This window comes from Pectinophora gossypiella, chromosome 21 (assembly GCF_024362695.1).
Source record: "Pectinophora gossypiella chromosome 21, ilPecGoss1.1, whole genome shotgun sequence".
NCBI lineage: Eukaryota > Metazoa > Arthropoda > Insecta > Lepidoptera > Gelechiidae > Pectinophora > Pectinophora gossypiella.
The window spans coordinates 4,123,289-4,138,002 of NC_065424.1; the positions used below are offsets into that span (position 1 = coordinate 4,123,289).

General features: G+C 38.0%; 1 protein-coding gene across 12 annotated transcripts in view; it reads left to right on the top strand.

Moving 5' to 3' along the window:
• The window catches only part of LOC126376465 (focal adhesion kinase 1), a 167,437-nt gene that overhangs the window by 130,233 nt on the left and 22,490 nt on the right, over positions 1-14,714 (top strand). For all 12 annotated transcript variants that reach the window (XM_050023844.1, XM_050023847.1, XM_050023843.1 and 9 more), the window contains 5 exons: positions 8,955-9,052; positions 11,891-12,078; positions 12,463-12,618; positions 12,932-13,011; positions 13,288-13,444. In XM_050023844.1, coding sequence (XP_049879801.1) covers positions 8,955-9,052; positions 11,891-12,078; positions 12,463-12,618; positions 12,932-13,011; positions 13,288-13,444 — 679 coding nt within the window. The remainder of the gene's footprint in view (positions 1-8,954; positions 9,053-11,890; positions 12,079-12,462; positions 12,619-12,931; positions 13,012-13,287; positions 13,445-14,714) is intronic.

Consider the following 14,714-nt stretch of genomic DNA (forward strand, 5'->3'; position numbering starts at 1 on the left):
TGTGACTTTTAAATTTTTTTGACTCTATTTCATGCTGTTGGTGATCATTCAGTATACTTTTCATGTGTAAGATAGACATACTGGCGGCGTAGGGGTGGCCCAAGGGCCACCCTCGCCGCACCCTATCCTACTGTTATGCCTTGTAAAAATTATGACAAAACACTATTACTTATTCTAAAAAAGAATTATGGATACCTATTTATATGCGAATCAAATTTATACCAACAAATATTAGTCCAAAAATAAGTTATACCTAACAAACCAGTATTCTTAGATGTTATTATGTGAAAGTACTATTATGCTTAAAAACGTTATGCGAAAAGGATTATGATAATTAAAATTATGACAAAACCATTTATGCATTTTAAGAGAATCCCTCCCTCCATCGTCATCGCGGTCTGCCACGACGTCCACCATCTTGTGGGGTCCAATCAGGTTGTCTTAAAATTGTATTATAGTCTATCGTATTTTTCTAAGACGTCTTTTTATAACCAAGTGGGTTCAACAAGATTATTTTTCTTATCTAAGGGTATAGCGTCCTATAAAAACTTTACGGGACAAACAGAAGGCCATAACTGTCTCATATCCCGTAAATAGGTCCCGTTTCGGTCTCGATCAAGAACCTTTGTACACATGGTGTTTACAAATCAGCTCATAAAGCTAGTTAACGACCTATCCGTATACAGGGTGTGCATTGAACTTGAACGATCTCTGACTCATGTTGTAGAGTTGCTGAAAAATCGACTATCGATATCACAACCATAATGGTCTTGGTTACATAATTGTATATATTAACAATCGGCTGCAGTTCCAATCGGTGTAGGTAGAGCTAGAAGATATTGTAAGATGACGTGCTCAGTATAATTATAATTTTGGTATATTATTGGAAATTTTACTTGCCGATGGCGACTTCACCCTTTTTTACATCCCTTCTTATTATTACCTACTTCCAAAGATAAAAGAATGTGAGGTTTTGTACAAATACGATGACTCATTTTAAGCACATCCACACTATCGATAAGTAGTCGATATTATCGACAATTCTGCAACACTAGCAATACAGTATGCACCAAATATAGTCCTCACGTGAATTCACTCGTGTTGAAACATTTGATCGGCAGATGAATTGTGATGTTATCTTTATTTAGCGCCTCACTCTAGCGGATCACGATCCTTATAGGGTTGGTAGCATCTGTTTGGAATGAGGAAACGGTTGCTATATATGTTATTGGCCGAACGAAGTAAACACTCCTTTGAAACTATTGTCCAATCCTTTAAAAACAAAATGGCGGACATTTTTAAGAATAAAACAGAAAAAAGACAGTTGAAGATCAGAGGTGAAAGATATTGGTCATGGTTGCAGTACGGTTACATAAGTATTTTATTATATTATATCTGTTAATTAATAAATACTGGTAATTGCAAAATACTCGTTAAGCGTAACAAATGTAAGTGTGTATGAATGTTGGATGTCAACGTAAATGTGCATGTGCCTGTCTTTTGTACCTGTCTATGTAATTTAGAATAATTTATAATTTTGGTATATTTTGGTATCAGGTTATACCAAAATTATACAACATTTTCAAATACTAAAATTCAATAAAATAAAAAAAATTATAAATACCTAATTGAATTTTTTGATATTTTAGAAAAACTACTAATTACTTGTTAGAATTTTATTTTCTAAAATTCTATTTAATTATTAGTTTTCGATTTATTTACCGCGTGATGAGATATTACGCTAAGTACTACTTATTCCTTCGGATTAAATGTTTTTAAGTATTTTTTATTTAAAAGCATGATATATAAACTTTTATTATACTCACTAATGGCTTATGAAATCCAAGTAAAATATGATAGATAATAGAAGACAAAATAGGTAGCAGAAAGTTTTAAAATTTATAATCCATCCATTTACAGTAAAAATATAACTTAAAAAAGCAATAACTTAGATCTTTTACATCTTTTTTTGTGCGAAACTTCGCAGCAATTTTAGTTTGCTATAAATCGTGGAGTTATGGCATAATCTCCCGCGCATGCGTGGTGGTGGTGGCGCGTCTATTTCGGAATGTATTTTATGTGCTATCGCCGAAAGTTGGTTTCATATCGAGGCTGAATGCCAAATTGCTTTTGCCTAGTTTCCGTGTTTTTAAAAAGTTGTCTTTTGCATATTCCGTGAAGACCATACCTACCATAAAACATTACCTTTAACTAAGTTTGCATTAACAATATAAATCCTGTAATCTAAAGTAGATTAGCCATTTTTTGTATTAACGAATTTGTATCAACAAGTTTGAACACTCGCAGACTTATTTTATCTTCTTATCTTATCTTATTTAGCCTATACGATCCCACTGCTGGGCAAAGGCCTCCCCTTGATTTTTCCACTCCTCTCGACTTTGCGCGATCTCCGGCCAATCCTTGCGATAAGCATTGAGGTCGTCACACCATCTTTTACGCGGTCCGCGGTCGCGGACTTATTTTATAAGAACATTTTTTTCTCTCCATAACAACAATATAACACACCATAACGCATCTTTCTCCGAAGGGGTAGGTAGGGGTGTATGTTAATACACCCACTCTTCGTCAGGTACGTCATAATAGGGGGCGAGCATAATTGCTGGGCCCAAGTCTTGAAATCCACGTAATGTCAATTATCCATGAAATCAAGCTAAAAGTTGAATTCAGTGGTTTCTAGTTTGGTTAGGACATTACAGGATGATCACCTGATTGTCCGAAAGTAAGATGATCTTCGGAAGGCACGTTAAGCACTTGGTCCCGGCTACTATTTACTGATGTAAGTGAGTAATCAGGGGCCTTTGGCGGCTCAATTATAACCCTGACACCAGGGTTGATGAGGTTGGTATTCTACCTCACAACCCACACGATAAGAAGAAGTGGTTTCGAACCTTAGTCGAGATTCGAACACTACTACTACGTTTTAACTTAGGTGTTGTTGAAAATCGTAATCCCTTAGTCATTTTGTAACATACAAGTTCAATATACGATACACATATTACACCACATTAAAGTACCCACCTAGTACTATAGATATTGTTCATAATTTAGCAATATCACAGGTGAATGTATTATGAATCATGTCTAGCGTGTTTAGACTTGTTCGTTCAATGTCCTACATAATATAGTGACGTGTCTATTAGTGATGTAACGAATATTCGCATATTTCTTCATATTCGCCAAATTACGAATATGTAATTCGAAAAAAATAAATGTATAATTCTTCTTCTTATCGTGTGGATTGTGAGGTGGAATACCAGCCACTTCAACCATGGTTTCAGGGTTATTATTGAGCCGCCGAAGGCCTCTGACATGACTTGACCTGATTGTCCGAAAGTAAGATTTTTCACGTTAAGCCGTTGGTCCCGGTTACTACTTATTGATGTAAATATTATGTACCTAATCGTTACATGAGTGTATAATTTGTAAACCATGTTATATTTTACCTTTGTAATTTTTTTTTGTTTTTTTTTTTTTAATTTGTGTGTGTAATATGTAATAAAATTAATATAAGAAAATAAATCGAAATGAGGTAAATGAAACAAATAAATATACTTTTGTTTTGTCCGGGGTGTTCGTGCGACATGCGCGGCATATTAATCTTTCGAACGCCGGAACGCGGATCTCGACCAGACACAATGTAAAATCTATTGTGTCTGGTATCTCGGCATATGAGAGGTTAATTGTCAATATATAAACGGCATAAAAAATAAAAACGACAACTCGTATTCGTGAATATTTTTTGCAGATATTCGTATTCGCGAATGTTTAAAAATTGTCATTCGTTACATCACTAGTGTCTATTGTCTAACCACTTCAGAAGCTTTACCACAAAGGTGACTTGGAGAAAACTTTTTATATATTATAATTATTGCAGCTGTAAGCTGTAATGCCTGAAATGGAAAGCTTGACGCACTAAGTTTTATATATTTTGTTGTTTCTTTAACTAAGAGCTGAATTCCGTTCTGTGTATTTTGGACACATACATAAACTCACGCGTATTTCCCAGCGAGGTAAGCAGAGACAAAAGATTACTATTATTTATTATTAATTTTGGAAAATACTATGAAAATACCCTTCAACGACTCACGCCGCGCCCTATACTGAGGCAAAAGTATTTTTAAATAGGCGGGACAACTTTTATATCTTTTTCTCTAAATTTTAATATTTCGGAACTAAAACATAACATACCATAGCAGTATCCGAAGGGATAGGAAGGGACACCCGCGCCAGGTGTTAACTGTTGTAAAAACTCTTTATTAATAAGGACACTGGCTGTTTTTTGATATGACATTTATCTACTTGTTTTTTTTTTTAAATTGTTCCATTTGTCACTCTTATACTATCTGCCTAAAGGCTAATAGGACTTTTTGGCGGGAACGGAAACGGGACGGTTGCTTCCTTCATTGAATAATCTAAATAATTAATACGAAGTGGTGTTTTGTGATAAATGATCGCTATGTTAGTCGGAAAACATTCGCGATAGTGTTATTATATCGGAATATTCAATAAACAAAGTGTGCCTATCTATTTTCGCTTCGTGCCAAGAAGCCGCTTCATAACTCCAAAGTTTATGCGGACTTTTGAGTTAATTCGTTTGGGGTTTGTAGTAGGAGTCTGCTCCGAGGGTGGGGCTTAGGTTTCATCATTCATCGTCATCACCTTTCATCATTTCATTGATCATCATCAAGAAAAAAAATACATAAGACATGGCTGTATGGGCATAGTTCCCTTTGCCTTGCCCTTCGGGGAAAACCAAAACAAAACTTAAGGCTAATAAAGCTCTCTTCTGAAGACTTTATTACCGAAATTTGACAAAAAAGAACTTAATTACATAAGACATTATTTATTGGATTTTACAACAAGATATAAAACTGAAGACGTTATATTTCGGATTTGACAAAATAAATTACTACGGAAAACTTTTCATGTTGAAATTGAACAGCAAAGGAAATGTACTGAAGACTAGGCAGCATGGTCTTATGATCTTAGCCTGACCCACAAATGGGCAAAAGGAAAAAAACAATAAAGCTCTCTTTGTCATAACTTTTGATACATTTTGTTGGTGGCACAACTGTGGTATCCTAGTTAGAAATGGCCCTAACCAGCGGTACAATACCTCTTTGCAGTTTGATTCAGTACAATTTTCACTTCACGCAATCGGGGAGCGCAGTAAAATTGAACTAGGACTCCCGGGGGAAATCTGCCACGGGATCTATTCCCGACTGCGAACTTTCAATAATAACGCGCTGAAAGTTATTATCATGCAGTATTTAGTTATTAGATTGCTTGAAAAGCGTATCTATAAGGTTTTTAATTTATACAGACAGAGGGATTGTGTCCTCTAACATGATGGACTAATGTTATGGGCGATAGGCTGATCCCTTATCACCATAAGGTTCATCATATCCATCTTTGGAATTCGTATCAACAGTGGCTGCAAGTTGTCTTTGATTACTTGTGGCTCTGCCCACCCCATTAGGGATTACGGGCGTGAGTTTATGTATGTATGTATGTGTTTTAATTTATAAGTCACCACAACTGTTATCTTTTTTTGATGTCACTTATTACCTGTTTGTTGTGATTTGCCGGCATTAACTACATGGCCGGACAAATGGGGAGCGCTGAGCCCGGTATATTAATTTAAAACAACAGGCCTGAGGGTGCACAGGTGGGCTGAGGGGATATATTTGAAATAATTCGGTCTCCAGTGGGCCGATAGCGATGAGCGCTGTTCCTACCGGGATTTGAACCCGGGACCTCCGGGTCAAGAAAATGGTAAGTATCACGTTAAATCTCGACAGCGCCATCTATATTATTTTTGGGGAACGTAGCCTGGGAAGTCCCTTATTCCAAATCATTGAGAGCGAATTATGAAGGAGACAAATCCCATAATATCAATAATAATATTATGTACTGTGTCAAGTGAACATTTGGTAATGGCAGCGAAGCTATCGCTAATGAGATCAATCTAGACGCGACAGTATCGGTACAGTCGGCATGTTTAATTACCTCCCCGCGTGACCACTGCTCGGCCCCACCCACTCGGGGGTAGGTAGGGTTGGCATATAACATGAGCGCCCGAAGTAGTCAATTTTGGTATCTTTCATGGTATAAGAAAACCAGCTTGCTCAAAAGTGACAGCTAACATTTCAAGGTTAGCCCAGCTGACGTCATACCACCCTGAGTTGCCATTTTGTGAAAAATAAATTACGACCAATGTTTTTACTTTTTATATTTACTTTGCAAGGAAATTTTAAACGTTTAGTAAAAGATTTACTTACAATTTTAATGATTTTTATATACTTACAGGGTGTTAGTGACATCGTAACGAATACTGAGGGGGATGATTCAGACCATGATTCTGAGTTGATATCAAGTGGAATTTCCTGTCGGAAAATTCATGAAATTTTTTGTGTTTTTTTTTCTATTTTCAGTTCCTTACTTTTAAAATTCCACTTGATATCAACTCAGAATCATGGTCCGAATCATCCCTCAAAATTTTCGTTACGATAACACTTAACACCCTATATTTATCACTGTCACAAATTGAACACCTTACTTACTTAAACTTATTCAAAATTAAAACATGCAAAGAATCCTATTAAACAAAACCCTAACGTTTTTTGACGTTCAAAAATCGCTATGTAAGCCAATTGTGAAGAATAAATATTTTTGAATTTTGAACTCGACATCCCTACAGCCAAACAACAGAAGACCCCTCTCTACGCTTCCCCCTGCACGCATCGATTGCACCCCGCATGCATATATGCAGGCATACCGCTGTATGAGCACTGTGTAGTGTACTGGTCTTGTGGTCCTGCCCAGCTCTGTTTGCTCATTAACATTGATCGATTTCTACCATTCCCTGTGATGGTAGGTACATGATCTTCTTCGAGGGATAAAGTGTTTTCTTCTAAACTGTACTGGGGGGTTAAAATGGCCACATCGAAGCAATTCATCTAAGAAAGCAATATTGCTATTTGACATTTGTTTGCATTGCGCACTTACTTTTATATTTTAGATGTTATTTTCTACCTTCTGAAATTGGGTAGTTTTCCAGGTCAAAGATAAATTATGAAATTCTGATTACTAAATAAACATAGATTAAAAACTAACAAAAAAACTTTCTTTTTTCTATTTATCTTATTTATGAATTTTAATAATCAAAAATGCAATTATTTTTTGTCACGTTTTTCTATGACGACACAGTGTGCTTTTTCATACAAATTCCATAGTAATTTCGTGTTTTGACGTTTGTAAAAAAGTAACTGATTTGACTAGTTGGAAACTATCCTATTGTAGCATAGAATAAATAAAACAAACTTAACTTTAGTTTTCCAGTTCCAAAACAAGCTCTATCTCTTTTTTGTACTTATCGAAAGGAAAGGACGACACTATTTTAAAACCTAAAATAAATTAATAATATGTTTTGTTAACTAGAACAAGCACCAATCTATAGAGGGTGTTAATGATACCGTACAGTCATGAGCAATATCATGTACCCACTTTAGAACCCTGTCGCACTACTATAAAATATTTGACATTTAATAATATTTTCGGTTTAATTTGTCAAAAAAAGTTAATGTGACATGGTTTCAAAGTGTATACATATTAGTACTCGTGACCGCACCGGGGGGCCTCCGTGGTCCAATGGTTGAGCGTTAGGCTCACAAGCCCGAGTCCTGGGTTCAAATCCCGGTGGGGAAATATCACAAAAATTACTTTGTGATCCCTAATTTGGTTAGGATATTACAGGCTGATCACCTGATTGCCCGAAGTAAGATGATCGGCGCTTCAGAAGGCACGTTAAGCCGTTGGTCCCGGTTACTACTTACTGATGTAAGTAAGTAGTCGTTACATGAATCATATCAGGGGCATTTGGCGGCTCAATAGTAACCGTGACACCAGGGTTGATGATGTTTGGTAATCAACCTCTCAACCCACATGAGAGAGAGACTTGATATTAACTCAGAATCATGAGCTGAATTCGGTATTCAGTACGGTGTCACCTACTTTTCAATGTCATATTTGAAGGTTTTTACTCGTACCCAAAATAGTAATTAGCTGTGAAAGTAGTTGACAGGCCTGAAACATCATCGGATCCGGCCCTATTGTTATTAAACCTGATGACAATCAAGATGCAGGTCAATGTTGTTCACGGTGATGATGTTTCCAACAATGTGCGTTGTGGACTCTTTAAACTGAAGGCCTTGTCATTGTTTTGTGCGTTCAGAAAAATGGGTTTTAGCCGGTTATGTTTTTGGTTCTAACATAATCTAATAACATAATCTAAATAGCATTATATACAGGATTTTAGTGACATCGTAACGAAAACTTTGAGGGATGGTTCAGGCCATGATTTTGAGTTGATATGAAGTAGAATTTTCCGTCGCAAAATTCATATTTTTTTAACATGAATTTAACCTCTATACGTCCCATTGTTTTTATTGCCTTTGATGGTAGATGGTAGGTATCGGCTTACGTGGTCCAGTTGTTGAGCGTTGTGCTCACGATCCGGAGGTCCCGGGTTCAAATCCTGGTGGGGACATATCACGAAAATCACTTTGTGATACCTAGTTTGGTTAGGACATTACAAGCTGATCACCAGATTGTTGTACGTTAAGCCGTTGGTCCCGGTTACTACTTACTGATGTAAGTACGTAAATAGTCGTTACTTGAGCCATGTACCCCCTCCGATTGATTAAGGGGAGGCCTGTGCCCAGCAGTGGGACGTATATAGGCTATTTGTGTATTATGTACCAGGGTTGATGAGGTTGGTATCCACCTCGCAACCCACACGTTAGAAGATTGCTTTTATTCGTTTTTTTAAATTATTGGTATTAGAATTTATAACTTTGGCTATAGTAGATGAGATTTTAAGTGTAATAGTATTAATAACAGTGATATTAACGTGTCATGTTTGTTTGTTGCAGCCATGAGCCCGAGGGCGGAGGGCGGTGCGCCGAGGGAGCCCTAGCGCGCGCCATGCAGCCCGCCTCGCCCAAGCGGACTCCAGGGCACCACCACCAAGGTATGATAAGCAGCAAAAGTCCAATCAGTTTCTTGCAAAGTAATAAATTAACTGGTTGCATTTAAGATCTCCTGCGGTCAAACTTTTCATACTATCGACAATTCGTCAACACTAGTATATACATGACAATGATAATGTGAAATGAAATGATCAATGAACAAAGAACATATTTGAATAAAAAAAAAACTCAAAAATCGGCTTGGAGTGAAAACCTTGTAAGCGCCTTTTCAAAAAATCACCACATACAAAGTCTTTTTGTTTACGTGACTTATTGATTTGCCGCAAACGGCATTAACTACTTGGCCGGTCAAATTACTAAATTTCGCAACAGAGACGCCAGTTCAAACATCAAACCAGCGGGCTTAGCACCGTCAGTACGCGACTCTTTCTCGCCACGACAGAGATCATCTGTCTCTCTCTGTGCAGTACTGTGAGAGAGTGACGGGTGACGTATGTCGAGGCGAGAAAGAGTCGCGCGCTTACGGTGCTAAGCCCGCTGGTTACACGTCGTTTCACTTTTGTACAAAAACATAAATTTTATAATTATGACAACTAATGGCTCAACCACTGCCCTTTTTTACCCTGTGTAACATGGTGAATGCTACACCAACAAGAGCGTAAGTCTTAAATTACTGATGATGAATGGTTCGTAATTTCACCAATATTTACAAATAATTCGCTCGGCTCAGTGACTGCACTTTTACTCTTTGATTGTACCTATTTTTCTTAGTCCATTCTTGGTCTCAGGACCAATACCATTTCATTCATAAAACAAGAACATAAATGCTTCGAGAGTTTTCGTTGACAGTATTCCTTGGCCTTCCACCCACGACCCCCGAATATGGCTTGGCAATTTGTATGCATTGCTATTTATACACACGTTCATTCATTGAGTCACATTCAAATGTAACGTGTCGTAAACTTATGTGTAACGTGTTGTCGTTAATAATACACTGAAAATGAGAAAAAAGGAATCAGCACCGAAATGAAGACGTGGCCTAAAGGTCTTTGTAACCAGGCCAAAAATTAAAAAAAAGAACAGCGAAAAAAAATATATCGGTAAAAATTCTGATTCGGACGGGACTTGATCCCACAGCTCTTGTCAAACCGGCGCGGCGGCGTCGGCTAATGACGATACATAGATCGAAGAATTTTGGATGGACAGAAGGAGGACCCGGTGGTGTAATGGTTAACACGCTCTTACCGGCTTGACAAGAGCTGCGGGTTCAAGTCCCGTCCGAGTAAAAAAAATCGATTTACTTTTTTCCTACGCACGGCGGAGTGCTATAAAAACAAAAACCCTTTAATAATACACTGGCCTGAAAAACTAAGTACTACAACTCTAAAATTACAATAACTTTTAAGTCCATACACAACTATACAAGATATAATTTCAAAATAAGAAGGACTCGAAATGTTACTTACTAATGTATAGTTTAATAGTTACAATGAAAGCTGATAATATTATTGTTTTGCTTCAAAATTGATAATAATATTTTAAATCTATAACTTCGATAGTTTAGGAAAGCGTGGTCCTTAGTTTTGAAGGCCAGTGTAATTTATTGAGGAAGTGAGTTTGGAGTCGATTGCAAAATAAAATCTTGACTTTCATTGAGGGTCGCGTCTGAATAGGACATAGAATAAATAATGATACTGTGTATAGAACGGTGACACTCCGCTCAGCATCAATTCATAAAGAAAATAACTTCCTTCTTTTTTGAAGTCAGTTAAAATTAAATGAATATGAACAGGAAACAAACTTTTCCTACAAGATCTTCAAAATCTGGGGTTAGGCCACATTGAAGCAATTCATCTAAAAAAAATTGACATTTACGCATGTAAAAGTAAGTGCGTGAACAAATATCAAATACTAGCATTGCTTTTTTCTCTGTAATCTACCCCTAATAATGAAAGGCCTTTATTGACAAGGTTTTATTTCTGTACAGTGTAATAAAAACAGTAAATACAACGTCCAATCAGTAGGGACAAATATACCGCTACATTGGGAGCGTTCATTCGTCCCATTGACGTCATCTAGTCCAATCAATGGCTGTAACAAGCTGCAACCTTTGCCAGACTAATGAGGTGTCTCTGGTCGCTTTTATTGTCACTTGTTTGGATTCCAACTTGTGTATTTTTTTCTTATAATAATAGTGTTGTGCTCGGTTGTGTAAACCATTGGCATAGCATAAAGAATAATACTAGGTACGTATAGAACGGAAACTCTCCGCCACGCAATTCGCATCGAGCGCCTACCTCACCCCCTCTGAGTTCTTTTTAGTCTTAAATGGCCGTAAGTTGCTAAGGAATGAGGGAGAGCACGCAGACTGTCTGCCTCCCTCGCACTAATGCGTTAGACGGCACCCGGTGAGAATGAGAATTTTATATGAAATGTCCTGTATCATTGCAAAATAGAAAATAAAGTGTACAAAATACAAAAATTATAACATCGTTTACAACATACAAAGTCACAAAGAAAAGAGCTGGGACGAAATGACGGCAAGTAGTCATGAAGTAACAGTGTGCGTCTTAAAAAGGTACTCGGTACTCAGTATAAGCCGCGGCGCGAGTCGCGACAAGCGCCCACAATGTGACGTCTCTACATATCAATTCATTACAATGTAGTCAAATGAGCCTTCGGGCCTTTGGCGGCTCAATTATAACCCTGATACCACGGTTGATGCGGTTGGCCATCCACCTCACAACCCACATGATAGAGGGAGAATATATTACGACGACTACCGCCGCGCTGGAGTCGTGTTAGCTCCCCTTCTCCCCGTGACGAGAGCAAGTGAAGTAAAACGTCAATACTAAAACCTACCTTTACTATTTTTCCAGGAGCAGCAGCCGGCGACCAGTCCACATTGAAAGTGCACCTGCCCAACGGTGGGTTCAATGTGGTACGAGCGTCGGGCGATGAAGACGTGCGCTCCGTACTGCGCTGCTTGGCCACGCGCCTGGCAACTGGAGACCGTGTGTACGCGTCATGTTTCGCGCTACGGGCTCGCCGCTGCACTCCTGTCAAGGTACACATACATCACACGCCCATATTCCTTAAAGTTTTTGCCACATGTCGACGTGGCGGGATAGAAGGAATGTAGGCGACAGAGCACTAGATGGGACGTTTACCAAGACATGTTTATTGTTCAATCTCCAAATTAGAAGTGATTGAACCTAAAACATAATAATGAAATGTAATCATATAATCAATACTTGCAAATCAAGCAATGCGCATCACATGTCACATCAAGCAACGCTGTTGCTATGAAACTACGAACGTTGAGTTTCTCATCTACACTCGCAGTGTAACGTCTCTCGTACATTTCAGCACATTGCAACGTCATTCACGTTAAGTTGTGGTTTCTGATAATGACTGCTAATATTGATCAAAAAAATCATAAATGTTGCAGGTCCGCTGGATCCACCAAGACACGCCGGTGTCGACGGTGCTAGCCAACTGGCCGGCCAGCGAGTGGCGGCTGGAGCTGCGCGTGCGCTACCTGCCCGCCAATCTGCGCGCGCTCTGCGATGCCGACCGCGTCACCTTCCACTATTACTATGACCAGGTATGATTCGTGTTTATGAAAACATTTGATTTGACAACATTCGCTTTAAATAAAGCTAAGGCATAACGAAATTCGACCTTTGCCTCATTAGGTAGAGATATTGCTTGTTTCTGAAACTAGTGCAGTTTAAGTAAAGGTTCCACGCAGAGTAATCACTTCAAAATGATGTTCTAAAGTCTAAAGTGCGCCATCGCTCCGTCTGTATACCATATACATTGCTCTGAAATTAGTTATAAGTAGATAGAACTAATGTTGATTACATTCTGTGCTGTTGTGTGTTTCATTAATTGCATAAATATGTGTAAAATTTCAGGTTCGCCACGACTACCTCAACGCCAACCATCCGCTAGTGGACCAGGACCTGGCGATACAAATATGTTGTTTAGAAATAAAGTAAGTTTATACATAACTGATTTGAAATCCTACATTCAAATTACAAAATATTACAAGTAAATTAATAGAGATTTAAACTACCGGGTGACAACCCTCGACGCTCCCCATTTGTTCAGCTAAGTCGTTCGTGCTGCGACTTCCGACGACCTGCGCCTTCGATATCCTGTCGACAAGAATAATTAAAAAAGAAAAATTACAAGAATAATGGAACAACAATATATCGATCTTAATCGCTCCAAAAATCGTGTAAAATATTTTCTTGTCTCGTGTTTCCAGATATTTCTGCAAGGACTTACAGATATCTGTGGACAAGAAATCGAACATCGAGTACCTGGAGAAAGAGTACGGCCTGCACAAGTTCCTGCCGAAAGCCGTGCTCGAGGGGATCAAACCCAAAGTGCTCAAGAAAGCCATACAACAGCAGTTTAAGAAGGTACACTACTTTATTTTTAATGTTTTCTTATGTGTATGACGGATTAGCAGACATTCACTATAAGTAAAATTATTGCTTATGCCTATTGATACATGTCAATAGCTCTCGTCACATTGCCGGCGAGAGAAACGTCACACTGCGGGCGTTTGTCGTCGCACTGAGCGATACGCCGGCAGTGTGGCGTCTCTCGATTTCAATACGTTCATAGAACAACACGGAATTTTGCGGATCGGCAATACATCTGATGTCGCGCCGGCAATGTAGCAAACACTGAAGTAATAAACAATTCCAAGCTTTTTTAAACAGTTGAATACTTAGTGAGTTGTGAGCATTTGTTTCGTTGTAGCTTCCTATAAGAATAAACTTTTAAATTAAGTAACAATACCATTGCTGGATACTGAAAGAATACTTTTTGAATACTTTGAAAGTTTCGGCCTTAACTTAGAAAAAAAATTAAGACTTTGCTTCAACCTTCATTTCGTAGAAATACGCCACGCTTAGTTTTGGCCTAGTAAAAAATATTATAATTTCAAAAATAGATTATAATATATGATTTGGCTGTATGAGATGTGTTCACTTTGCCTGTCCTACGGACAAAAGAACAAAAAACTTGATACTGTGCCACGTGATTTTTTTTTGTCTACCGTCATTATGTCTACGCCGCGCCGGTGACCTAAACATTAAACATTATAATTCTTTAACCGATTCTTTACATGTAGATTTCAACTTATCGTAAGCATTACTCCTTAGCTATTTTAAATGATATTTCCTGTTTTATAAATAAACCAGCGACCCTTCTTCGCTCGGGTGTAATGCTGTGGAAAAAATGAGATTATTTACGACATCACATTAAAAGCCTCAAAAATAACAGTAGGTATTTCTCCACTATTTAATGGATGTTATTATACATAATAATATAAACCTTCCTCTTGAATCACTCTATCTATTAAAAAAAACGCATCAAAATCCGTTGCGTAGTTTTAAAGATTTAAGCGTACATAGGGTTAAAGGGATAGAAGAAGCGACTTTGTTTTATGCTATTAGTGACTACACACATACATACATAAACAGCCTATATACGTCCCACTGCTGGGCACAGGCCTCCCCTCAATCAACCGGAGGGGGTATGGAGCATACTCCACCACGCTGCTCCAACGCGGGTTGAATGTAGTGACTATGTACAGTCATGAGCAATATAATGTACCTACTTTCGGACTCTGTCGCACTAACATATTTGACATTTAGTGAGACTTACAGTTCAATTTGTCAA